The sequence below is a fragment of the Odontesthes bonariensis genome, chromosome 22 (assembly GCF_027942865.1).
Source record: "Odontesthes bonariensis isolate fOdoBon6 chromosome 22, fOdoBon6.hap1, whole genome shotgun sequence".
Taxonomy (NCBI): domain Eukaryota; kingdom Metazoa; phylum Chordata; class Actinopteri; order Atheriniformes; family Atherinopsidae; genus Odontesthes; species Odontesthes bonariensis.
In genome coordinates, this window is record NC_134527.1 from 14,449,808 (window position 1) to 14,477,115 (window position 27,308).

The 27,308-nt window shown below is 43.2% G+C and overlaps 3 protein-coding genes across 3 annotated transcripts in view; 2 read left to right on the forward strand and 1 right to left on the reverse strand.

Annotated features, from left to right (window-relative positions):
• Positions 1-2,855: 2,855 nt before the first annotated feature.
• Positions 2,856-5,452, forward strand: mlana (melan-A). Its single transcript, XM_075456323.1, has 5 exons — positions 2,856-3,024; positions 4,067-4,159; positions 4,373-4,469; positions 4,703-4,810; positions 5,200-5,452. Exons 1-5 carry the CDS (start codon positions 2,861-2,863, stop codon positions 5,266-5,268), a joined length of 531 nt encoding a protein of 176 aa, XP_075312438.1. The 5' UTR covers positions 2,856-2,860; the 3' UTR covers positions 5,269-5,452.
• Positions 5,453-5,579: 127 nt separating this feature from the next.
• brd10 (bromodomain containing 10) lies at positions 5,580-18,927 on the reverse strand. Its single transcript, XM_075455185.1, has 10 exons — positions 18,406-18,927; positions 17,143-17,875; positions 15,667-15,867; positions 13,940-15,558; positions 13,742-13,803; positions 13,523-13,612; positions 13,287-13,402; positions 12,934-13,127; positions 9,670-11,709; positions 5,580-8,253 (listed from the first exon to the last, which is right to left on the reverse strand). The coding sequence occupies exons 2-10, from the start codon at positions 17,862-17,864 to the stop codon at positions 6,278-6,280; spliced, it is 7,020 nt and encodes a 2,339-aa protein (XP_075311300.1). The 5' UTR covers positions 17,865-17,875; positions 18,406-18,927; the 3' UTR covers positions 5,580-6,277.
• A 2,094-nt stretch (positions 18,928-21,021) lies between these two features.
• uhrf2 (ubiquitin like with PHD and ring finger domains 2) overlaps positions 21,022-27,308 on the forward strand; it is a 34,779-nt gene continuing 28,492 nt past the window's right edge. The window contains exon 1 of the mRNA XM_075455904.1: positions 21,022-21,346. Within this exon, the coding sequence (XP_075312019.1) occupies positions 21,194-21,346 (153 nt within the window). The 5' untranslated portion in view covers positions 21,022-21,193. The remainder of the gene's footprint in view (positions 21,347-27,308) is intronic.

The following is a 27,308-nucleotide window of genomic DNA, read 5'->3' on the forward strand; positions in this document are numbered from 1 at the left end:
ACCCAAATCCTGCTATCGAGCCAGACTGGGTTGTGCTCAGGCTGCAAAAAAATTTAAAAAAATAAAAAACTCACACATAAGAGGCGATCGTGGGAAGATTGGGTGAAACTAAAAACAACCTGTGATAGGGTGAGAGAAGGTGAAAAGTCGAGCTGCAACTGATCTGGGGAACACACATCTAAAGACCCACAAACAGTCAGCAACTGTAAAGCAGTTAAAGTCTGGCAAAGCATCACAAAAAAAAGGAAACCCATTCTTTAAAAGTGTCTTTGGAGCCCAGAACTGATGTAAGAATTGCCAGAAAAAGGGGTTCCTGCCAAACTACTAGTGAACATTTTTTAAGGCCGTTTTAAAGATTAGGGTTACAATATTTTCTGCCCCCTGAAAGCGAGGCATTTACATCTGAAGAGCTGTACTTCCCAAACCTTTTGTATGATTTGGACTTGAATATCACCAAGTTGAAACAGTGTCCGATTAAAAGTTTACGTTCACTAAATAACTCTATAAGTTTTGTTAAAGAAGACCAGAATAATGTCAGTGACGAACCATTCCTGTAATGGCTACATCTGTTGTTGGAAAGATTTTGCCATCCCAACTTTATATGTTTCGCAAAAAAAAAAAAAAAAAACTGCTAGGAGGTTTGCTATTAGAGTCCGTTCACACCAGTAAAATCTGACTTATTTTCTATGGACAGGTCTTGCAGACTTGTTGTCACAATAAACACACGAACAGTCAGGCAATCAGCTGACCGACTCCAACTAAAATGCAACCCTGCCTTGCCCAAAACAACAAAAGTCTCCGTTCTTTTTAGGTTTCCGTACATGCTCCAAGCTAATTAAGTGTGTTTGCAGTTTAGTTACACATAGGGCATTAAATAAATCACTGATACTGCCTGGTGGGCCATCTGCAAAGCACTGAGCCTTAGATTGAGACAGTGTAATGCTGTTTCAGTTCAAAAATAAAAGGTTGTGGTCTCCCCCTTGTGGGGGGAAAACAATCTGCAAACTGCTTTTCCTGATGGCATCTCCTGTTCCAGCAGTTCAGCAGCGGCTGAATCCTTAAAGCGGACAAAAACAGTAGAAAGCATTGTGTAAGTGAGGGTAAAACTCTGAGGAAAACTCAAACCTGCAGGCGATCTAATGACACACAAGCTTATTACAAGTATATTGTCTCAGTCATGACATGTAAGATGGACTTCTCTTGACTGTAATAAGCACACTGAGTAATTACTCACAGTGCAAGATTGAAAGAGCATGCAATGAGCAAATGTAGGAACTCTGTTTGGAATCCATCACACTTTGCTGTATCTGGGGAGACTTTTACAAATAGAAATTTGGACCTTTACTCCTTCAAAAGTGCTGAATATCTTCAATATTTCTAGATTACTTGAATTGAACAGCCCCTTTCAATTCCTACCACACCACCTCATCATGCTTTCGCAAAATATTTTGTTGTCGATTTGTATTTTCACCAAACCTCTCCTTAGCTTGTGTTCACTGACTGCTTGAAATATCTTTAATCTTGAATTCATTGCTGTTATTGGAAGTCGTCCGAGCTCTCAGGTGGCACAACCATGACACACCCGCTTCACAGTTCAACTCAGTGAGCTGGATTCATTCACCTCACACAAATATACATCATGGGCAATTCCGGGGTTCAGTATCACAACTATGGAGACTTTGACACGAACCCCCTTACACGTTCAGTTTTTTTTTTTTTTTAATTATTATTCTGAACGAACAAAAAGAAAACTCCAGACAGTTGCACATTTAATCTTGAGCGCTTTTTAAAATATCTTTCAGGATTCCACATTGTGCCCTGAGGTTGTAGAAAATCTGACTTATTTTGGATGGATTAACACCCAGGTAATTAGAAATTCTGTTGGACCTTTCTCCAACCCTATAATGCTTCCTCTAAGATGATCTGAACATTTTGATCACAGGATAGTTCACGAAATCTTCTCCCTTGAGAAGTGCAGGCTTTATTAATATTTGAATATCCCACAATGCACATGTCAAATTAAATCTTCATCACTGGAGCAACTGCAGCAAGCAGCCCTTGGGAAATCTGATTCACATGGAGGTTCACATACTTTTCCCACCGTGAATGATAAATCAGTGTATTCAAGAAAGACATTAAAACCAAAACTCTTCGTGTATTGGCAGTTTAGTCAGATTTAATTGGTCTATAACTGTGGCAAGGACCTGGCATTATTTTATGACCAATCAATACAGAATCCTGGTCTTTCTAAAGAGTTCAAAACGTTTCTTTGCAACTGGAAATACAACCATTTCTATGTTCTCCTTACTCTTGGCCAAAATAATCATTAGAGATCAAAGTTAACATTACTCATCAAGCTTCAGACTATGAGAAAAAAAAAGTAGACCCGACTACACTTGAACAATCGTGAGCTACACACAAATTATTGAGAGGTCTTTTCCGTGGTATTTCCCTCTTCCTTTGGAATTTAAATATATTCTTTCAGAAGCAGTTTGCTAACTTGTAGAATTTTTTTTGAGTCTTTGATATTTTCTGACACAATCATAATCTCGTTAATACGAGCTACCTGTAACTTGTTGAAATAGGTGATTATGGTTCATTTGTCCTCATAATTTGACCGTTATTTCCTTGGTTGAAGGTGTTACAACGTTGCTCTTGGATTATGTTGACCTCCAAAAAACACACACACACACACACACACGCATACGTGCACACGCACATTATGTCTCACATGAAAGACCAGCAGCTGATGCCGAGAGTTTCACGAGTGGACAAAAATGTTGTGTTTAGGGCTGCAGGGTTTCACGGTAATTACTCCACTTCAGTAGGTTTAAACATGAGTCTCTAACCCGTGACGGTCATGAGGTTTTTTTTTTTTGTGTGTGTGTTGCCCCTCTCTGCTCTCCAACACACCGCAGCTAGATACTTGGGAAGTGAAGTAACTCAGACCTCCGTGGACCCAGTCTTTCTGAGGAGGGATTCCAACCAGAGGAAGCGTTCTCTGCTGTCCAAATATCCAGTTTGGTAAGAAAACGGCCTGTTTGTCTTACTTTTACCCATCAAATGTAGCAAGTATACGATATGGTTTTGTATTTAAAAGCCAAAAGAAATCGCTTTTCATACTTCAGATCAGAAAACAGCCTGCTGCAGTGGGCTGCCTGTAGAAGCTTTAAATCTCCACCACAGCAGGTGTTTGTGTTGGGGGAGTGGAGCCACTTTGCACGACTGATAACTCTTTTTGGAGCTTGTGTTTCCACACGTTTACTTTCTGTATCGCTTTACAACGTTTTGGCTCGTTTGACGGCGTAGATATTGTTGCTCGAGTTCCACAGGCGACTCTATAGTATTGCTACTTGACTACCTCTTCTATGTTATTTGAAAAACAAGGTTCGAAGGAAATGTTCGGATTCGGGTTACATTACAATACACCAGGGGTTTGATCTTCCCCGCAAAGAAGGTTTGGAAGGGAAAAAAAAGAAGGAAGAAACCAGTCACTCCATCTTTTTTTTTTGCTTTGTTCAGTTGTAATTCCTGGATGCCCTTAGGATCGTGATTGTTGTTTAATCCCATAAAAATTTAGCAAGTGAGCCAAGATAACCACATGTTGCTATTTGACAAGTCCAGACTGAATTAAAAAGCTTCTACATGAATGGTCTGTTTTAAGGTATCTGTTAGATCTCGTCTTGTGAAAAACCTGCCAAATTCCCTCAGAATTGATGTATCTTAGATCTCCAACCACATCACAAGCATTTAGGTTACTCTTTTGATTCTAACTAACAGAATATATCCCCACCTTGATTCATTTGAAACAGCTTGAAGCCCCCTTAGGGAGGCCTGCCTCTCACTTTAAAAGCCTTTGCAATAGACTATGTAAGGACCACTTCTGTTGGCCAATGAACATTTTTTAAAAGGATAATAACAGTTTAACCGTGCATCACCCTGTGGTGGCTACTTGTGTGTAGACAGCATTTGGCTGGCATGCTTAATCACTGAAATAATAAAGATGAAATAGTTTTTTTTTTTTTTTAAAGTCCTTGTTTCTAACATAATTGCCTGTTGACTTCAGCTTGATGTTGTGCAATCGTACAGACGGGATGCCTCGTGGAGACTTCAACATCTATTTTGCCAGCGGCCGAAGAGGAAATGTCAGAGCTGAGGAGTAAGCAGCATATTATCTTTTGAAATCAGGGTTGTAAAGTGGAGTCGTTTCCACCTGCAGGCTTCACCCACCACCCTACTGTAACATAAAGCTTTTGGTGCTCTGATAGTCTAACAGGTTTGCTCACACCTCTGGCATATATTGTGCTGAAAACTACGTGTGACAGTCACGCTGTAGGCCTAAACTAACAGTGAATCGGGTTGTGCTTCCCAGGGCAGTGGGCATAGCTCTCCTGGTGCTCATCCTTGCAGCCCTCCTCATCCTGGGCTGTTGGTACTTTAAGAAGAGGAGTGGCTACAAAATAATCAGGGTGAGACCATCACACTTCATTTTAACAAAGCAAACCACGTCATAGTTTGTTGGTGAAGGATTTCTTTGTCTTTCGAACACATCAAGGAAGGTTTGTTATTGTTTAAAAAATCTCAATCTTACAAAGTTCAACGTTTCTCTTTGGGTGTATTCTCTCATTGAGTTCTTCTCTTTTCCCACATTACATTGCTGTGTTCCCTCATGCTTCTCACACATCTTTCTCTTAATCCGCAGAGCCCCAGATCGGGTCCACCAGGTTACACAGGAGGCCAGTACTCAGAGGCAGGACCTTCAGCAGACAACAAGATGGCTCTTACTGACTTTGGCAGCCTCCGACCCGTGGTGAGGGATGAGCAGCTTGCTTTGGCTTTAAAGATGGACAAAGTTTAACTTTGTGCAATCCAACATCCTAGACAGAGAGCACTTGTTTAATACAAAGCCTCAGTTCTGAGCACTGTAGAGCATGTGAAGCTGATGCAATGCAGTGGATGCCTGAGGGAGATTATTATGTCACCAGACCCAAGCAAAGGTATTAAAAAAAAACAAAAAAAAACATGTGTACAGGAAAAGTGGAGGATCAGACCAACACTTGTACCAGATATAAAGTCGAATTCTGTGTTAAATGTGAATGTTTGGTTACATGTTACATAAGATAAACTTTTACAGTACGTCATAAAAACTATAGAGCTGAAGTCGTTTCATTCAGAGGCATTTGTCGCACTCTTTTCCAGATTCCCAATGCTCCTCCAGCCTACGAAAAGATTTCTTCAGGACCCCTACCTCCTCCTTATTCCCCCTGAAGGAGGAATACTTAGCGATGTCGACAGAGAAGCGGAAAACATAGAAGAAACTCTTCACCGCTTGCTGTCTGATGATTGTATAATTAGAGATCACTGTTACTGTTCCCAAATGCTTTGTAGCCAAATGCATCAACAGATGAAAAGACTATCTGTCACTTTGTAAAAAAAAAATCTCCATATGAATAAACACAATTTATATACTGTAGGTTGTTTCAGGAAACAATAAAAAAACAACAACATTTCATTTCTGTGTAAGAAGAAGCAGCTCAAACACACTTGTTTGGGACAGTTGCATTATTTATTTCCATGCAGTAACGTCCACAGTTGTTCAATGAAAATGTACCTAGTAAATATTTCTTTCAAAATCTATATGGTAAAAATAAATAAATGTGACTCCAAAACATTTATATGGACTCAAATGTAGTAAAAATCCATCTATTAGTTTATATTAAAAAAAACCCAAAAACAATTAAATGTTTTAAAACAGTTACTATTTCAAAAAAAAAAAAAAAAAAAGACACAAAAGATTGAATGCACAGTTGTATTATTCAAGATGACAGAGAAAGCAGAGCAACTTGTAATGATAAATAGAAAACCAAATAATACATCTTGAAGCAGTATCTAACATTGAAAAGTTTTACTGGCAAAGCTTGACATGACATTTATTTAAGCTACCCTCCCATGTCACTGATTTGTTGAAATCACTGGCCATGAAGTAAATTTCTTAAAGTCTACAACATTCAAACAAGGACAATCTTATTAGTTTCCACTTGAGAAACCCATCACAGTATTACAGGTTAAGAATTTTTGATGAAGCAAGTTTATGTAAAAGATTATCTAACCAGAGGGTAAAACTACTCTATCCAAAATGTAAGATGAATCAAACTATTGCTGGAAGCAGCTACTACTAGAGGCAACATATGAGTCCTTCCAAACCTAAGCAGCTTAAAAAAAAAGAAAAAGAGAAAAGGTGTCTGGGCCCTTGCACAGGTCGCTCAGTTCAGTTGGTTCACTTTGTGTTTGTGTGTGGGGGCTGTAAAGCGGAATCATGTGTTTGTAGTGCTCCAGTAGAACTGTTGGAGGAAGTCACCAGTGCATCAAGAGGTTTGGGGCAGGCAGTCAGCTCTGCTGGATTTACCTGACAATGAACAGTGCTCAAAACAGCACCGTCCGGGCTAATGAGCAGCTTGGATGTTACATTGGTATGCATACTCAAGGATGAGGTCTGCACAGAGCGTTTTCCAAGTGCTTGATTGGTCAGAATGACAGGTGAGGGGATGGTGTATCTTGAAATCTGTGATGGGATTGCTTGGGCTGGATTGATGATTACAGAAGTGCTCGATGGAGAAGCAACTGCCACCGGTGCCGTTTCAAAGGAGCTGACAGTACTTCCAATGGGTGGAACAGTAGCAATGGGCAGTGCTTGCGTCCTTGACAATGCACTGACAATTGGTGGGACAGCCACTGTTGGCAGTACTTGTGTTCGTGTACCAGCAAGCACTGACTGCATGACTGGGACCTGCTTTTTGATTGATATGTTTCCTGGTCCCTGGTGCACTAACTCCGGTTGATGAACAGTGGAGGGAGCTGCAACTCTAACTGTTGTCTGCTGAGGATGCATACTGGGGCCAAGAGCCGTCACTGCAACCATCTGCTGGGCAGGAGGAGAACAATGGAAAACGGGCGCATCTGCTACGACAGAAGCTGCAGCTGTGGAAAGGGGACCGGGGACTGGTATGAAAGGACTATGTAAGGCACCCACTGATGGGCTGGGTATCACAGGCAGCGATGATAGAGGTCTTGATGATTTCAGCAAGGGGGGAGCTACTGCAGATGATTTGGTGGATGAACATTCAGCTTGTGTTACCCTGTTTGTAGATGGTGCTAAACTGAGAGCAGGGGTACTACTTATCACTGGGGAAACTAGGGCTGGTACAGTCCCCAACCTTGAAGGAGAAGAGACCAGAGTAGATGAACCAACAGGAGGTAATGCAAAGTTACCCGCATAAACGGCTGGCAACTTACTGAGAGCTGACACTACATTTGTTTTACTGGATATTAATGTTGAACCCATGCTGGGTGTTCCCGTAAGTCTGAATGGTGTGACATGGGGAGCGGTTGCCTGCAAAGGTGGACCAATGGTTGGGGTGCATGCAACAAAAGGAGAACTTACAGCTGGCACACCAGGCATCCTTGCTGCAGACTGGGGTAAAACTGGTGCCCGAGGGGTTACACTGGCATGGCTTACCCCTTTGGGAAGTACTGATGCTCCAGTGCTGGTTGGACTGGCAGAAGGCACTTGTGGTGCAGGACTAGAAATGATAAGGACATGGCTGCCTGTACCCAAACCCTGGGGCGGGACTACAAAGCGTGCATTGTTTAGGAGGATCTGTGTGCCAGCAGCAAGGGGTGTAGAGGTGTTGATGATTATCCTCTGCTGAACTGTGCCAGTATTGGAAGTGGTCTGAGCAGAGGAGAGCGGGATTTGGGCTTTATTACGATGGAGTTGAGAGGACAACAACAAAGACATGTTTTCCTCACTAATGCCACTTTGGTTATATGAGGGCTTACAGTCAAGCGTAGGTGTGGGGGTTTGGGCTAGGCCGCTCCCAATAGTTGTGGTCACATGAGCGGGAGAGCTGTTGGACAGTGTATTTGCAAGCGTACCAAGATAATTCTTGTTCATGTTTCCTGCAGGCATGGTGGCAGCAGTGGATGAGGATGTAGAGCAGATTGTGTGGGATTTCACAGAGATGGAAGGGATACCCATGAGTGGAGAGTGAGTGGTAACAGAAGTGCCAAGCTGTGGAGAACAACTTGCAACGGTCATTAGACCTGTTACTGGGACCAGTCCAGTGGTGGTGGCAGCTGTTGGACTGCAAGTTCCTGAAACGGACACTGGTGCAGCCTTGGAAGGAGAATGTGACAGGACTCCAATATTTTGTCCAATAGTTGTCAACTTCCCTGACAATTGGATTTGAACCCCTGGTGACACACAAGAAAAATACTTGACTAAATATTTCAACATTGGTAATGGGACTTTATTTAAGTATGAATGTTTCATGTAATGTTAAAGTTCGGGATGAGGGCCCAGACCAACTCAAGCATTGTTGATTGAAAAATGTTCAGACCCTTTCAATGATTTCACATTTTGCTGTTTCAGGCTCTTCTTCAAAATAGATTTATTCAATTGTCTTGTCAGTCTACACAAATCTCTCCACAATTACAGGTCTAAAATGTTTAGAGCATTGTTTGTTTATTAAAAAGAAGTTAGAATATCCAATTAACAGAATGATTCAGACCCCTTATTATCACAGTAGCTACTGTGACAGGATCCAAATTTTGTTGGAGCATAGGTACAAATTTTGGTGTGGATTAAAATGATTAGAACTGTGAAATACAGCATTGGCCTGGCTGGACGATGCCTTCTAGGTGCTTTTTTTAAACGTTTGGAACCCCAACCAGAATTAATAGATTTGGTTATACCAATTAAACTAAAAATAAATAAATAAATAAAAAAAATGGGAGGACAAAGGGCATTGGTAACAAATATAGCAACTTTTGGGGGGAATAAATTGACACTGGACTGTGAAGACAGACTATTTCTCCTGAGAGTAAGCATACACCTCTCTGATCAGTGGCAATGGCAAAAGTCTTCTGAACCAGTAACAGAAAAAAACTCTACCATCTTGTCATAAATTTTAATCTTCCTTGGCATTGAGCATCATCCCCCTAATACTATATGTACTATTAAAACACACGGACTGAGGTTTTTTTGCTGTGTTGGGCTGGACAACAAGTCAAGATAAAGGCAAAGGTGATTGCAGAAAAATATGCGTCAATTCTGAACAGCAACAAGGATTTCCAGATTTCTCAGGGTCTTAAGTGGGGGTTAAAAGTTGACATTTTAACAAGGCACAGTATTTCATGTAAAACTCATAAAGCTTATGAACATTTCTGTCGAGCAGAGCGAAAAAACTTGGGCCGATGAGATAATACACATAAAGACTTGAAGCTGCCATTGCTGCCAAGGGTGCTTTAAGCAGGTACTACATAAAGCGTTTAGACACTTGTGTAATTAGATACTGCGAAATGTGAAGATTTGATGACTTAAAATGAATTGAATCAACAAGAATGCGTAGCACGGCAAAATGAGGAAAAACTGAAAGGGTCTGAAACCTTTCCATAAACACCGTCTCTTTCATGTTAAACTGTGTGGGAAAAACTGCCATCAATACAGAGTTTCCTGTTATTCTGACTAAACTCTTGTTTATATGCTCTTTTTAAAAAAAAGTCTTCACTGTAAATGAATTAGGCTCCATTGCCGTTTAGTTTAAAACCTGAATCAAGCACAGGAGCAAAAACATAGTTCCAATAAAAGCTCACATCCGAGAAACCTACCTGAGGGCAGAGTGATGTTTTTAGCCGTAGACAATGCCTCTGAGCTGACACCGGCAACAGGTTGGACTGGACTTATTCCCATCCTCAGAGTCTGGCTTGATAATGAAGTGGTCTGCTCATGTCCACTATTTCCAGTAGCCATCACCTGCTTTGGAATGCTTCCGACAAAGGTGGGGGATGAAGTCACAATAGGCTGGCTGAAGAACGTGATTCTTGAACTGGGAACTGATACTGTGGTAGAGGGTGTGCCTTTTGATGTGGCTACGCTTGAGGTTAAGGAAGAAGATGGAGTAACCAGGATATATTTATTAACCTGGTGTCCCTCATCTGTACTCGCTCGTTTCACAGCAGTCTTGCTGATAAACTCTTGTTTGAAAACTTGGGGAACACCAGAACTACTTACTGATGATACAACAGCAGTATTATTTAATTTTGACGCAGGAAAAGGAGAACCGGCAGTGGCTGGCAGCGCCAGCTGGGAAATCTTTGTGTCAACAGTCGAACCAGCTGAGATACTGGAGCCTTGACTTACGGCAAAAGTAGGGCCTGTGGTCTGGCTTCCTGGGCTTGTCACAGGAGGGCAACTTGTGACTGTACTAGGCATAGAATTTGTGACAGTGAAAGGGGACTTTAATACCAAAGGAGCCTGCTTCTGAGGTTGTGCCACTGACATACCCGTCAGTGCTGGGAGAGTGGAAGGGGACGTCTGAGAGGAACCAGAAGAAGAGAGTGTCGTTGAGGACTTGGATACAAGAAAGGCTTTAAACTGAGGAGAAATGGTAATGACTGGACTGGTGGAAAAAGCCCCAAGCGCGTTCTGGTCAGAGGATGTCTGGACTTTGACAATGCCTGTGTTGCCACCTCTGGTTGTTACTAGGATGGACTGTGAGTCACGGATACACACCGTCTTTAGCTCCTGTTTAGGGTGTGAAGATTTAACAGTCTCAGTAGAAACTGAACTTGAAAGATTTGTGGTGGGTGAAGGAGTTGGCATGCCACACTGTGTTCTGCGGGCTTGGACACAACCAACTTGTGACCCCTTAAATCCTGCTGTGTTCATGATCCCTTGCTGTAGACGAGAGGAAACAGAAATAGGAGTTGTCCTACCTGTCCTGCCATCTTTTAGTGGGGCCACTTGCTGAACAGGGATTTTATTCTCAGGAATGCTGAATCCAGGCACATTGGTTGATATACATACAGGACTGGCCACCTTAGAAACTGCAACCTGAATGCCCTTAGACTGTTGTGGATTTAAAGAGGAAGGCTTTGCTTCATTTTTTTGAAGGAGAAGGTTTGAAGGTAGGATCACTACCTGCTGCATTACCTTCTCCGCAGTGTTGTGCTCCACAGCAGAATGAACAGACACCATGACTGGGCTGCTGCTGTCTTTCTTCACCAGCTGACCCAGTCCCTCAGGCACCTTGTATATCACTTGGACAGGGTTTTTTGATTCACTTTGGGATGGTGGGGTGTTAGGAAGAGTTGCTTTTGCAATTCCTGGTTGCCCAATCACTTGCATCTGATGTGGTCTCTGTGCCGTCATTTTTTGCAAGTTCTGTTGGGAACTGGATGGAGAAATGTGTGCTTTTGAAACTTTTGTGTTCATCACTGCACAGGTGGGTGCGGGAACCAAAGACCCTTTTCTCTGTCCATCTACACGTGACACACCTAGGAAATCAGTGGGTCTTTTCATCAAGGTCACTTTGTTCCCCACACTCTTAGCCAGCAGGGTGGGGATGGGCGTGTACCCCTTGGGAAGTCCACTAGTAGTGGGGAGGATAGGAGATGTGGGCGACGCTGTAGTATGAGCCGGTGTCCCTGTTGCCCATGCCAAATCCCTAGATTGATTTGTTGGGATCAGTTCAGATCTCAACTCTTCCCTCAAATTGGCAGAAACAATGTTAGTGCTGACACCCTGTTCTCTTGGCAGTATACCAGCGCTTTTCTCTGAGCTGTCCCGACGGTGTTTTAGGTGGTTTGGAGGTATGCAGGTAACCGTGTTTTCTGCAGCAGCCTCAGCGCCAAACTCCCTGGTGCTGGCTACGAACATAACAGAGAATACTATCAGAAGTACATTGATAAATGAGCAACACTACAGCTTATACAGGTTTAATGCACAGATAGTGATATTGATTTAGATTCCTCTAGGACAGTTAAATACGGTTATAATTAGAGATGCTCCAGTTACATTATGATTGAGGGTGTGTCTCTGCGTTATTTACTGGAGGTACAGGTAGAAAAGTGCAAGTGCTGAAAGACCTTTGCATTCACGAATACAGACAGAAAAGAGGGTGCGAGATCTCATCACATAGCGAGTAACTGTTTCCTGCCTCGAAATATCATACATAAAACTTCTGACCTGCTGATTTAAGTCATCTTAAAACTATGATTAATAGCATTCAATTTTTTTTTGTTTTAACTAAGTGTTCATAATTTAAAAGAAATCAAATAAAAATAAAAACACCAAGCAGAACTTTTACATTTTCTTCTAAATCTAACCAAGTCACAGGGCCTTCTCTTTCTGTCACTGGAAATTGCCGAGCAGATTGTAAAGATTGCCGGCTTGTGGCTGGCTGCGTGCTCCCTCTAGTTTTAATTTCAGCTGCTTTTGCCTTTGTGAGTTACTCCATTGAACATGCCCAGGTTGGCATGTGCAATGAGAAAAACCTCAAGGTCTTATTTTCACCTCAAAAATATGACACACTGCAGACTTACTTCCATGCCCACAGTGAAAAAGACACGCTTATGTGCTCTGCGCCTGAGGCCTTTACATGACCGGTGAATAAATAAATAATCGTATTTCCGTGAGTCGGGTTTGCCTGTAACTGATCGCAGCTGGTCAAGCTGAAAACTGTCTGATTCCATTCACCAGCAAAGAGATCCCTTGTTTTTGCTTTATTTTTTCTTATTAAAGATCTTTTTAAGAGATTTAATCTGCCAGTTCCATTTTTTCCATTTGTTCATTTGACACAACACAAACAGTAGGTAACTTCTCAATTGTAGACTACACATGCTTTGGTTTACTGTGCATTACATGAGCCATCGCATGTGTGGAAATCAGACCAAGTTTACATTAGACAGTGACCGGCTGGTCAAGCTGCAAACCATTCCATTTTGGCCCCGAGCTGACCAATGCGTGCATTTCTGCACATAACAATCTAATTTTCTGCTCTACTTACTTTAGGGCCTGCAAAACATGATTGTAATCTTATACTACAGCAACCCAAAACTGAGTGTCACAGTCATTCCAGTTAATTACGGTACCTCCACTCCAAAGGCCTCGGGGAACAATATGTTCCAGGTCTTCCTCTTCGGATTCTCCGCGACGATCCTTTTCAAAATCCCCCTCGTCATCGTCATAATCGTCATCTGACGATGACGAAGCACACTCCTCACGCACAAAGTTATTGTACTCCGGGTGCTTCTTGAAATCATCAAATTCCTTCTTCAAGCGAAGCCTGACATCGAAGTGAAAGGAGACAACAAATGAATGCTTTGTTTTTATTTCACCGATGGTGTTTCGATTCGACAGAGCTGCTCGTGCTCGTCAGATGGACCCCAATTGTGTTCTGGACGAATTTTTGATTAAAGATATTTGCATCGTCTAGATTCCTAACCTGTTCCTTTGGTAAGCTTTGACAAGTTTGGGTTCCCAGGGTGAAAGCTCATTCAGAAGTCTGATTAAAGTGCTGTGGAGATCTTTCACTGCTTCTCTCCTGTAGTACCACCGACCCTGTCAATCCAAACACCAAGTAAGGAAAACTCGAGTCACCGGCATTTAAATGTAAGAAAATATATATATATATATTGTTTTGTCTGGAAAATGTGAGTAAATCATCCTGACCGAGCTTACCAATCTGTTTTTAGTGCTTTCCAGGTCATCAAGCTCATCTTCTGTTTTACTGATAAGCTCTCGCAGTTCATCAAGACTGGTGCACACCAGCTGCACGGAACAAAAACAAAAAATAAAGACAAAGAAAAGAGACACACGAATGGGAAAGATTAAATCAACAATACAGAATGCTTATAAAAAACTAGGTAAGAGAGTGCATATACACAGAAGTGTGACTACCTTAAATGATGGCTCAGATGGTGGTTCATCTTCAGTTGTCGTCAACGTTTCTGTTTTTTTCCCTGTAAACAAGGTACGCAAATGTGATTACACTTAAACATTGTTCGAGTGACAAGAGAAAACAGAAAAGAAAAAACAAAGCCCACACTCATAAAATACAAACCGAACCCACTGCCCATTTCCCTTTTCTAGTTTTACCTGTTTTATGCTTTTTCTTCTTGTCCTTTCTCTTGATAGTCGTGGCAACTTTGCAAACAGCAGACTTGGCAGCCTCGGCTGGGGACCGCCTCGTCCCGTCCGCATGCTGCGAATGCTTGCGCTCCCTTTTCAGCCTCAGCAGCTGCTCCCTCATTCGCTTTTTCTTCCGCTTCTTTTTTTTTGTCCACATTTTGTCGCTCGCCCTCTCTTCACTCGAGTTTTGAGTGCTCTCAGAGGACAACTGTGTGGGTCGTCCGGATGTTCCGCAGCAGCAGACATGCTCTGCAGATTTAGCATTACTAATTTTGCCTTTGCAACATTCCAAACAGAGAGATGTTGTGTGTCCTCGACTCCGACTTACCTCCTCCATTTTGAGTTCCAGAGGTTTGGCTGGGGAGCCCAGATTGACTGAGCGAGCGGGCGACCTGCCTGTATAGCTGTGCTCTCCTACATTCAGACAAGGATCTTGTGTTTCTGCTTTGATGGTACGTTCTGAACCAAGTGAGAAGCCCTGCTCCTGCTTAGACTTTAGCTCTACATCTACAGTTTCTTCATTGATATTCATTTTCACATCACCACCTCCAACAGGACCACAGTGTCTGATGGATAAGGGGTTACTATGTATTTTTAAGTCAAATTTAGAGTCTTCACAGTCGTCTCCATCACAGGAGCCCGAGTCAGACGTCTCCTCCTTTATCAGTGACCATGAATGAAACATGTTTTTATCTTCCTCTCTGCTCCCATTTTCTTTTTTGAAAATCCCAGGTGTATCTATTGTCCTTTTTCCAAAATCTCCAGGCCCGCCCATGTCCATGGGGGTTCCATCACACGCTCTGTTATTCTTATCTCCCTCATTCTTGATTCCATCTGATTCTTCACCCTCTGTACCTGCTTCAAATTCAACCCTTTTCACAAGTATAGAAGGAAAAGGAAAGGCCGGGGGTGTGCTAGGGCTCTGGCAATAGATCCTCAAGTCTGCCCCACAGAAATGTGGGAAATGTATATAAGCATTTTCTTTGCTGTCATAGCCCAAAATAGACTCCCTACATTCATGGATGGGTTGGGCCAGCACAGCATCTTGTACATCCTTCTGTGTTTCATACACATGGTCACACAGTCCCTTCAGAAGCCAAATTCGATGGTAGAAGTGCAACAAATGAAAAGGTTTCTCCTCCAATGGATTCACCTCCCCGAGGATGCTAAAAAGCTGCTGGCAAAGTCCCAGCTGGTCTGCCCGATGTCGCTGATCATGGGAGTTACCGACAGCTCGATACCATCCCATGACGCGCTGCCTCAGTTCTGACTCCCAGCGGCGGTATGGCAGTGCGGGCCGGCGGTGCAGAGTGGCTCTCCGCTGTGGGGGGGACAGTAGGGAAGACATGATTTTGGAAAGGAGCAGGCTGCATCGTGGCATCAGCAAACAGCGCTCCAGCTCAAAAAATACTATCTCAGGGAGGTTGAGGGCAGTCTGAGCCAGGCACAGAAAGTGCCCGATAGCAGGGAGTTCCCAAAGGGTGTCAACAGTGTGAGGAGATGCCTGTGACCGCAGGCTCTGCTCCCACTCTTCCACCTCTTTGGCTGACATTTCTTCTGCCTCTTTCTTCTCAAGCTCACGCTGCCTGAAAAGGAAGGTGCACATGATTTACCATCTGGTTTTCATTCGAATCAAAATTTAACTCAACCAACTTAATTTTTTTTTAAATCTTTTCCTCCAAATACTCACTCACCTCTTTTCCTCCTTTGCCCTTTGTTGCTCCTCCAGCCGCAGGGCCTGTACCATGATGGACTCATGCCCACCAACAGTAATGGTAGCCAGGCTACGAGGAGCCAGTCTTCTCCTCGTGGAGGTACCCCCTGAACCCCGCTCCTCCTCAGCGCCAAAGCGCCCTTTAGAGGTGACCGCCAGGGCTGTTTTCTCTCGCAGCGTCCTAGTTTGACGTAGACAGAGAAAAAACAGGTTAAACAACATGACCGAAGTTGATTAATAACAGCTAACATGGTTGTTGGAAGGGCACAGTTGGTTTGGGCAGCTTTTTAGGTGCCAACCAGCCTGTCTTAGACTTGATACGTATGCAGTTAGTTTCAAGGCAGCAAACACTAAACTATTTCAGTGCTGCGACTTCTTTCCTGGAGACTTGGGAGTGCGAAATTAGGTAGTTCAGCAGACCGGTTGAGTCGCCATAACAGCACTGCATTTGTATAATATACATCTGTCAGTCAAAGCTAATAATCACTTTACTAAAATGTGATCTTTACTAAAATCTGGGTTTTATACCCTTCGGATCTGGGAATGTGTCTTGACACTCATCATACAGAGAGTTATGGTGCACCACGGACAAAGGCCGCGTTGTTATCCAACATCACCCTTTTTTCTGTAGCAAAATTATCTCTCAACAACTGATGCTGCGTTTACTTTTGTGACCTAATCTTTGCTCGTTTGGTTGTGTGCATGCAGAGGCTTTTGTCACTCGGCAGCAACCAATTTGGTTTTGTAAACACAATGGGAAATGATTCTGCGAATCCAGTAATCCATACAGATATATTGTAGAAATATACTGTGATCAATCAGACAGACTTCCCTTTTTAGACTAGTCATGGAAAATGTCAAGTGCCTGTCAGCATAATTTCCGTCAACTCAGTATTAAGTCACCAGCTTATTATAGCCTAACATTCATGGATGTCAGTAAAATAATTTTGTTGACCTCAACATTGCTAATTGTTGCTCACTTTTAAAAACAGCCCCAAATCCGATATGAGCTGAAAATATGTGTGTATGTATGAAAACAAACTCGACCGTGTCAAAGTTCCCCGTCACCCGTCGCCAATTAGGTGCATAAATTAAGTTACGTTGGCTAATTTTTTGTTGGCTACATATACGTATGTTTGTTTATTCTTCACATCTAAATTCCAATAACTGAGTACCCTCATTTTAATGGTTACTGCTCACTCAAAAGATGCATTTGCGTAATCCAAATTTATCATTCTACTGTGGCATGAAAACATCTTAAAACGCACAGGGGAATTAATTCTAGGAATTTATCTTGTACAGTCTAAACAAATGTAGAGAAAGGTCTACGAGGATGAAATCAAACAGTCACACAACTTTAGCAAGACTGTAATAATGAAAACACTTAACAATTGTACTTGACAAAACAGCAACAGTACAACTTGGTCGGCAGAGTATTTAGTTACATGATCTTTACCTGGACAGCAATGTAAGCTTCTGCTCCAGCATTATTTCCAGCTTTTGAGCCTGTTTGGAGATCCAGTGGTCGACCCCATGGTAGCGATAACAGTTCTCCAACATCAGCCTGAAGTCTGCCACAAACTCCGTTATGGTCTCATATTCCTGGTTGGTGAATTTCTCCTCTATCCTCCGCAAGCACATCGACTGCCTGAGCTGCGACTGAACCCGGCCCTGAACTCCTTCAATGCCATGCTGGGCATCATGATGTCCAATGGGATGGAGGAACGGGCTGGTGATAGCTTTGTGCTTGTCCAGGAGAAAGCCAGTGAATATCCTATAAGCTTGTTGGACCTCATAGTTCAGATCATCCTCAAAGCTATTGCTGTTGGTAGAAATGCAGACCTCGGGCAGTGAGAGGTCACTGTTGGAAAACTCTGACATGCCGTCGTTGCTCAGAGCAAGGTGCTCACTGCCTGCCGCAACATCTCCACCATCACCAGGACAGTGTAATGCTACTAATGTCTCAGTCTCACGGGTGCCATTGCTGAGCCTGTCTTCAGATAGGACTAGGTCAGGGTTTTCAGGGCTGCTGCTCACCCATTTGGATTGTGAAGACATGTCATCTGAGCCGGCCTGCTGAGGTGCTGAGTTTTGGTCAGTCACAGTCAGATCCTGCCTGTGGAACAACGACTGGCAACAAGCTGCTGTGATTTGGTCTTTCATAACTTTCTGATCCATGGCACAGGCGCCTGAAGTGGGTAACAAGTGTCACCTATGACAAACTTTTATTTGCAAAAAAACAAAAACACTTCAACATAGTTTGAATGAATGCTATGTCGGGACACATAAGCGGCGTTTATCGAGCATTTATATTCCCATTTACGAGCAGAACTTCAGCCCTAAGAAGAGCGGTAAATAACCAAAATTGCAACCAATGGTTTCATTATTATTCCTTCCACACAAGGAGGTCACATTATTACAGAAACATGTTGAGACACATGTGATCAGGTCCAAAACAACAACAAAACACAACTTTTTCTAACTGTCAGGTGTTTACCTGAAAGTTTTCCTTTCCCTGGATTAATGCTAGTTAGCTTGAAGTTAGCTATAGCGCGTTAGCTAACGGCAATTAAAACAGTGAGTAAATAAAGTTTGCTCTGTTTGGTTTTTGGAGAAATCTCGAGTGCACCCCCTGGTCATTCCTCGAATCTCAATCACGTGCAAAACAGGAGCAAAACAAAGTGACCAAAGTCAGAATTTGGTTGGTTCAACAACATACCTCAACGTTTTCAGTGCGGCTCCTCTCACGCAAAACAGCTTTTAGCAAGCTTAGCAGCCACGACAGCTTGCTAGCCGTGTTAGCTGGCTTTTGTCTCCAGTTTGAGGCCTGCAATTGCTACGTTCGCTTTCCATAGTTGAAAATGTTGAAAATTTAATGTCCCAGGGATAAAAAGTTACGCAGGCTTATCATGTCGTCATCGCACGGAATGATGTCAGTGACAGCAGGACGGCTAATGGAGCATTAGCCGAAGTAACACTAGCTGATTGTCTGAGAATGCACAACAGTTCATTATCAATAGCTGTCCCGCTAATTAGAGGCTGTCAAGTTGGGAGCTCTTTTAGTGACACGTGAAAATCTGTACGTTTGCTTTAGAGACCAAATTGGTATATTATTCACGCGGTTTGATTAGAATAGAGCATAGCCGAGCACTCAGGGATGTGTCAAGAGGACTGAACCGTCCACTCCACCGGAGAACAACTACTTCCACCCTGCGTGCACCCTATGCAAATGTGCACAACCTGACGTAACGAGTCGCTTCCGTGTCACACCAAGTTGTTTTGAATTTGGAGGAACACACGCTCTTACTTAGTATCCTACTTAGTATTATTGTGCTTATTGTCATAACGCCAGTCGTGACATGGTCCTATGGGAACAAAATAAAAAAAATAAAAAAATAAAAAAAGGCTGTTCCGCACAATGAATCGGTGGTTTCTGGCATTTAGATAATAATCTCTGATTTACTGAAGCGTTTTCAGTGAGAGACTGGAGACAAAGAAAGTAGTTCCATGTACAGTGTTGTCTCACTTTACCACCGCTAGATGTCGCTTGTCATTTGTGAACAACAGTCCCAAAGCATAGGTGAAATTTGCCCTTTTTTGGAAAACAATGTACATTTCTTTATGATTGATATTGTCTCAATGCCCTGTGGTTTCGGTACCTTCAGCACTCGAAGTTTAATCAGGTCTTAATTGGTTATTCTCTCACGCCCCTCAGCACTGGTGAAGCTGCCACATGTGTCCTCTTTTTAGCCAAGCGGTAGAAGACGGACAGCTTTATTTGTCACACAAATAATAAGTGTATGTTTTTTTTAAAAAAAACAACACGACTCTCCACCCGCCGATTTGCATGTCTGATTGGTACAAAAATGTTCTGTTAAAGAAATGTATCACTCCACAGAATCTTGTTTAATCGTCACCAAAGTTTCAACTTTGGAGCATATGATAAAGTATCTTTTTATAGGATCTATAAACTTTTGTCTTTTCTTGTCATGCATTCTATTTTCAACTTCAGTTTTAATGTATTGAGGACTGAGGTCTAAGCATTGTCTGCAGTTTGTGGGCCTAAACTGCTGTAAATAAAGATGTAGAGTGAATACACACACAATCACACACATATTTATTAGGGGGAAAGTCATACCCCAACTGCAAGCAGATCTTCTACTGATAGTTACACTAGACACTTACAGGCTTACAGTACATGAGACATCCAGCACGTTGGTCTCCAGCTGGGGAAACGTCTTAATTAAGCAATTATGCCACAAGGAGCTCCTACTTTTATTGTGATTCTTAGCTCAGCTCAGATGTAATCGTATGCAAAAGATTTTTCGATCAAATTTTGTGACAACAAAAAGAAAGAATCAACGGAAAGTTACACAAACTGTGTTCACTGTAATGATATGCAGCCATACTTTGAGACACACTGACAGAGACTGACCAATGAAAGGTTCCAAAAAACTACTTGGGGGAAGTCTTTTTTTGTCTTTTTGGAAAACTGCATTATAGTCTCAATTTGGTGGGTTATGTCACAATATGTTCTGCTTAGAATTTTGTATAACTTAATAATCACTTTGCAGCTCTTCTTGTTTGTGTCTTTGTTGTATTTGCATTCATTCTGTTGTTTTTCCATCTTTTGTGGTAGTTTTTGGTGGCCCAATTGGGGTTGCTGTGCGTCTGCTCGTTTTGTGGCTCTCTCTTTTTTCGATTGTTTAAACATCTCTGGTCATTCTTTCGCATTTTCCAGTCAGTCTGTGCCTCTCGTGGTCGTTTTGCATCTGTTTACAGCTGACCGTGTTTCGTGCTATTCTAGTTGACTGGGGACGGTCCAGGTTACTCTTCACATGTCTAGCATCGGCCACTGAAAAAAAAACCCACTGCAGTCAATCACTCTACAATATAATCTGAGGATTAGCACGGGGCCCCCACTGATCCCCTGGGCCCCTGGCCCTGTGCCCAGTAAGCTCTCCAACTCTCCAGAGCTCCAGTTTTAGTGAGACCCTATAGTAAAAGAACTATGTTGAGTTGCAATGCACAATGACTATTGTTTATTACAACAAAAAAAAAATGGAGAAAAAGACAGAAACAAAACAAAAAGACATCTGGGTAACAGGGATGACTGTCTTAAACGATAACACGGCTGTTGATTTTTTTGTGAAACAGAAATCACAAAGAGTGTAAATGTCGAGTGAACAGGCTGCAATGTCTTTGAGAGCACGCGATAAGTGGTCAAATTCACGTATGGCTCAAGGTCTCTTTTTATATTAAAGGAGAGCTGTGCCTTTAACTGCGCGCGGAACTCGTTTAACGTTACTTCGCGAGATTTGCTTGGCGCCGCGACCTCATGTGAGACACCTCCTGCGCGAGCCAGTCCGACGTTACCTCTGCAGAGGAAAACGCAATGGAGCCCTGAAATAGCTCGTTTCTATCTAAACGGAGTCGTCAAACACATTCGCATCCAAGCGAACGGCTTTATCTGTTATTTATTTGAAGTGTAACAGGGCGGCGCGACGATGTGGATCCAGGTTCGCACTATAGACGGGAAGGAGACACGAACCGTTGAGGATCTTTCTAGATTGACCAAAATTGAGTCTTTAAGGCTGAAAATACAAGACATCTTCAACGTGAGCCCACAGCAGCAGCGCCTCTTCTACCGAGGAAAGCAGGTAAACCCATTTTTTTTGTGCCACTTCGCCATGCAACAGCCAGTTTGTACGCCTGACAGGGCTGGGTGCTGGTGGAGGCTGAGTGGTCCTCCTGGTGTTGAAGCCGTTTCGGACCCGTGCAAGCTTCCTGTTTTGATAGGAATTCGCCAATAGTTCTTGCGCAAGAGCCCGGGGTACGCGGTGTGCCATCCCGAGGGATAATGAGGATGTGTGAGTGCATTCTGTGGATCCGTCTCATGTTGTTTCGGTTAGTGCCGAGGAGAGCTGCGTGCAACAAATGTCCCACCGCCGTAGACATGTTTGTTTACATCGCCGCCAGAGAGAAAGGAGAGCACCGCGCTCGGTTTCCACATGTCGACCGAAGTAGTGCGCTGCCAACCAACAAACGGCTCAGATCACTTACCTGCGCGTGTTTATTTTTAAACTGCCTTGTCGGCAGCTTGATGTATGAACGCCATAAACGCGTCCCGAATTTGAAACGTGGTTCCAAGTGCTGTTAAAGTCTGAGCTGAGCCTATTGGGCAGCCACCGTCGTTCGTGCATGTAGCGTTCAAACGACTTGTTGGAGTGGGTGAGACCGTAGGCTACACGTGCCATAAAGCAGGTGTATTTGTTTACACCCCTGCGTCACCACGGGACGCACAATCCACGGCGAGGACAGGGGGGGCTGTCTGCTGTGAAGGAAACCTGTCCTCTGGCATGCCCGTCTGACGCTTTGCACTCTTTGTGCTGCTCAGCACACAGAAGCAGAGGGATCCATGGCTTCCAACCTAAGACCTGTATCCAAACAGTGAGCCTAACTTCACTATCACATGATGTCGATGCGCACCTCTCCATCTCAGTTTCCTGCACAGTGCAATTGTGGTGAAACAAACGGTTCACAATCTGTGAAGTTGTGCAGGGGAGACTATGAACTCTGTCTCCAGCTCATAGTTAGATGTGAAAACGGACACAGAACGCACAATAAAACAAATGGATTATCTCAAGAGTTTATGCAGTGACACTGAGTTCACAACCAGCAACCCCGAAGTTAGATTGATGACACCAACATGTGGCTTGTATTGGCAGATCACAGGCAACCAATAAGACTTTTTTTTGGGGGGGGGGGGGTTCTGCATCAAACACCTTTCTGAGGGTGTATAGACAGAATATAATACACTCAGCGACCGAAAATTTGATCCTTTTTTGATGCATTGGATCATTTAGTATTTTGCTTTCAAGGTTTTATCACGTAAATGCCACATAGTTCCAAAATAAGAGGAGAAACCTGGTTTCCAGTAGAAACAGGACCTGAAAATGTTCATGATGTTGAAAGATCAAAGGGTATATAATGATGATTTAGTCTGCTCTAGAGTTTTAGATTGTGAGGTAATTTTTGCCAAAGTGTTTGATGTAAGAATCCGACTTAAGGATGGTTTTCAGTCAGGGAATTATAAGTAGTCTTACTAAATGGCCCAGGAGTTTACAGGGAAAAATACATTTGGGTCAATACCACAGTGTCACTTTAGCAAAACTTGTGCAAAAATCACAAGGTAACTGTTCAAGATCAATAAATTCTGCATCCAAGATCTGAATTCTACAGTCGGGCCAGAGTGTGCGGTCGCTGGGTTTGCGTTTGAATTCCCTGCACGTCCTGCTGGGAGCAGACGTCAGTGTACATTTTCTCTGTCAAACATAGTAACTGCTGGCGTGGTCGCAGCGTGCCGGAAGTTTCCCAAGACGGTGAAAAGTGTAATCTGCTTCCCCTGATGTGGATGTGCCTGTTCTTGTGCGTTGTGTGGCGGATGACCGCGGGGAGCGGGCAGCCTCAAAAGCCTGCACTTTTTGAATACATGCAGGCTTTTTCTTCTTCTTTTTTTTTTTTTTTTTGTCTACATGCCACATGCACTCACAATTGAGACTGCAACGGTTAAAGAAACGCAAAGAATTTCTGTTGCTACTTCGGTCTGAGTAAAACGATGGAGCGTTTTTCCAAATATGTCAGCAGACACTGCGTACAGGAATAATTATTCAACAGACGGAGCCATGATATCTTAATGTGTGAAAGATTACTGGGTGTCAGCAACAAACAGAAGATGCTTGCCGCTGGCAGGACACTGGCGCCATGATTTATTCAGATTTTCAGCATAACATTGCAAAGCTGATACTCGCACAGTGTGAATCAGCCAGGCATAGGAACCCCCCCCCCCCCCCAGGACGAATAGCCTACACGATATGTTGATCTCACTTTTCTTAGATTTAGTCACACTTTCCACTGTTCAGATCTGTCGGGCTGTATTTTTGGCCCACAGTTTCCTTTGCAAGTGGTAATCTGCATTTTCAATTTGTGCCATACTTGCTGTTGAGCAACTGAATGATAAGCCTAACAAAGACTGGGCTCTGAGTTGAGCATCCCGATGTGTTGAGCCTCCTCTCCGTTTGTGTGCTGTGCACACTGTGCTGCACGATATGGAGGCAGAAAATGATATGCCTCGAATGTACTGTTGCCCTTTTTTGTGTCAGAGGAACAATGGGTTAATTGGCAGACTCGATAACGGTAATAGTGTAACTAATTTCCCTAAACTGAACAAATACCTCCTGCGGTCTGGAGGTAGACAAACATTACTCCAGTTTGATTCCCAGAATTTTATCAACAGAATTGGGCACAGTGCAGTTGAATTATTTCTGCTTTATTAATAGTCAATCAGATGTTGTGTTTGAGTTTTTACTGACTGTCGTAGCTGATCGCAGGCTAGGCCTGTGCAGTAAATCCTGTGCTTCCTTTATGTCAATGGAAAATATGGGGTGAGCCTCAATTAGGGGATTTCCATGTACAAAGTAATGCACGGAATGAGCCAGTGACACGCAGCATAGACTAGCCAGTACCCTTACATGCACAGTGGTGCCTGTGCTCTGTTAGGATTTAGACTTGTAGCAGAGCAACTCAGTGTAATTCTCTTTTCAAAATGGCGTCTTGTTTTTCCCTCCAGCTCAGTGCTCACGCTGCCTCACCAGTTCAAAGTCATGCTTGCCCTTCATTCGGAGGGGTCCTAAGCCAGAAGCCTTTCAACTTTGCCTCGGTGTTTTGATTTCTACCTTTTTTTTTTCTCCCTTCTTTTCTTTCTTTTTTCCTTAAGTTTGGCCGACCACTCTTTGTTGTGTATTTGTTTCACTTTTTTTTTTTTTTTTACGTCTCTTGTCACTCATACTCGCAAGCAGGCGCACACCCAACCTCCACTGGCCATGCGGCCTTTCTGCTGAGCATCCGCTCTCACTTTGTCGCAGGCCTCTCCTTCACTAATTTGAGATTCGGCTTTTGGTTCAAAGCTCTGCTTGTCTTGCGTCTGTGCAGTTTAAGCACGGAGCTGTTGTTGTGATATCTGTGGAGGCTGCACCTCGTCTCATGCTGGAATAGTTGGGCTCTCTTTCACGTTAACTGCTGCCCGTTAATGGCCCGCTCTCTTTCACAGAAGCAGCTGCTCTGACCTCGATATTGTTGCAATTTGATTATACACGGGTTGATGTTGTGGCTCTTCCGTTGATGGGGTCTTTGGAGGGGTATTGCTTTGCAGTTGAATTTCAAGGGGAAGCCAAGTTGGCTGCAGCCATGCATGCACACAGACACACCCTTCTTTGACAGATAGACTGGACAAAGGGCAAAGACAAAGAAAGGCGCTGAACCAGGACTACAACTGCAGGCTTTTTAAAACACTCACTTGTTTTCACAGTTTTGCCTCTCCTTCCCATATTTGGGACTACAGTTAGCCTTGTGGTGAAACGTTCTACCTGTTGTAAGTAGTTCAGGTCACCATGGAATCTTATACCTACTAACGAGTCTCTTTGGTTTGGGTCTCCTCTTGGATTGAGTTACAACAGCTAAAAGCACCATCTGAAACCTGCAAACGGGATTTTATCCCGACCGTTTTTTTAAGCAGAAGATTGCAAGCTTGTATTACATCCTTATAGAATGAGAGCTGAGTCGAAGGGCAGTTCGTGGAAATTGGGGCTCTGATATTTTAATAGTCAAGAGATTGATGTTGGGATGTTTGAAAACGCACGAGGGAAAATAATACACCTCAATTCCAATTCTTAATCTGTCTGAACGTTTATATAACGCAAATAAGATTCCGGACAGTCACGGTTTTCCTTTTTTCTGTCGGGGAAACCAACTGTAGAAGCGAACGACAAGTTATTAAAAAAGCTGCAAAGGGAAGTAAAAACAAAGAAGACCTTTGTCAGCTTTCCCGGTGGCTGATGAGCAATGGATTGCGCTTGAAGATTAAATGACTGTGGGCAGAAAGAGGGATAAAAGACCAAAGCTGGAGGCTTGTAGATGGCAGGCACGCAGACACACCCCATGTCATTGTTTTTGGTAATATGACCTATTTTGCTCAACTCCTTGCTAACAGACCGAGGGCGGAGATGAGAAGTAATTGTGCTGGAGTTGGATGTTTGGGCAGCCTGCCTGAGCAAAAGAGGGTAATTTCTGCTCTGCTATGAAATTTCCTTCCCTCGAGTCGTGTTTTTTCTTTTTTTTTTTTTCCAGCTTACGTTTTACACCATGAATTGTAATTTCAAACAGGGATGCTGATATTCAATCGGCCGCTTTGATTCCTCGGATCCTTTTGATTCCAACTTTACTTATTACGACCTCATTGTTGTACAGGGATATATGGCAGCCAGGTTGCTTAGTTACTTTAATGTCAAGATAATTTCTGCTTTACGAGCCTTTAAAGCCGAAAAGAAAGGAAAAAAAAAAGATTCTGTCTGACAGCATGTTTGCACAATAATGAAAGATAATCCCATGATTGTTCTCATCTCCCTCCACCACCTGTTTTGCTTCTCGATCGGCTATCATTGGCTGTGCTTTCAAAACAATATAAAGAGATTTGTTCCGTGATAAGAGATCTAATACAGAAATGCCAGGATGTTTCTTTTGTATTTGAAGCGGGGTCTCAAATGTTTGCAATGCTTCCACCGCAGCCACAGTTCTTTGTCTTATCATTGTTTGATCTTTGTTCTGACATTTTTCTTTGTGTTTTCTTAGGTGCCTGTTTCTGATAAATCATTAATCTTTCGAAGATGTGCAAAATCTTGGCAAGGGAATAAGTGGATAAGTGTTAGTTTTCTTCCACTCTGCGACGTGATACACTCGCATGCGAGTACACGCACGCACACTTGTTTGTTTGATCTCTGAGGAATCAACACGTCCCAATGTCTGATGTCTCCCACTGGAACACCTTTTCACTTTGTCCCATAATGAAGCTACCGGAGGCGATGTGTCTTCTTTTTTTTTTTAACTAGGCTGCATATGAGGGTGAAAGTGTCAAGTCCGTGGCCAACGTGGCAGCATTCTGCCAAAGTCATCTGCATGAATATGTAAAAAAATCCTTTCCAACATTAGTCCGTTTAGATGGTGGTTCTTTGTTCAGCTGACTGAGACTGAAGTCAACACCTTGCGGTAAGGGGCTGATCTCGCTGATGGTGATGTAGTCGCTGTGGAAGGCGCGCACAAACAGCCAAGATGTCATTTGTATTTGGTGCAGTGCAATTCTGCTGTAAGCTGTGCAGTTAATCTGTCTGTTTGCACGATTCTCCGTCCATCTAACCCGAATTTACCAGCGGCGAGGCTCCCTGCGGCGTGTTCTGCCAGCAGACTTATTGTCTGTTTAGGAAGCTCTCCGTTTGTTTACGTTTCTCCTGTCAATGCTTGGAGCAAGAGACGGGCAGACAAAAGAGGAGAGACAGTTTCTAAAACGAAGGCTGGGCTTAGGTAGGGAGACAGAAAAAGAAATGGCAATAGAGACCACAGAAAGACAGACAGGTGAGTCTGACTACTGTATGGTTGTGCTTGCACCACTGCTCCTCTGCTCTAAATTTCACGAGACTGTTAAAAAACAGGGAGGGATTTTTTGGTGGGGGGGGGTCGCGCCTGCTCCCTCGCTGCTCTCGTGCTACACCTCCAACCGCTCTCCTCCCCATT

What these genes read in the sequence shown, in the direction of transcription:
- mlana (XM_075456323.1), top strand. Translation starts at nt 2,861, where the DNA reads ATGAGGTTTTTTTTTTTTGTGTGTGTGTTGCCCCTCTCTGCTCTCCAA. An exon ending in GGAAATGTCAGAGCTGAGGA is followed by an intron (nt 4,160 to 4,372) that starts GTAAGCAGCATA and finishes TGTGCTTCCCAG; the next exon opens with GGCAGTGGGCATAGCTCTCC. An exon ending in GTGGCTACAAAATAATCAGG is followed by an intron (nt 4,470 to 4,702) that starts GTGAGACCATCA and finishes CTTAATCCGCAG; the next exon opens with AGCCCCAGATCGGGTCCACC.
- brd10 (XM_075455185.1), bottom strand. Translation starts at nt 17,864, where the DNA reads ATGGATCAGAAAGTTATGAAAGACCAAATCACAGCAGCTTGTTGCCAG. An exon ending in AGGGCAAAGGAGGAAAAGAG is followed by an intron (nt 15,559 to 15,666) that starts GTGAGTGAGTAT and finishes CTTCCTTTTCAG; the next exon opens with GCAGCGTGAGCTTGAGAAGA. An exon ending in GAAGAAAAAGCATAAAACAG is followed by an intron (nt 13,804 to 13,939) that starts GTAAAACTAGAA and finishes CCTTGTTTACAG; the next exon opens with GGAAAAAAACAGAAACGTTG.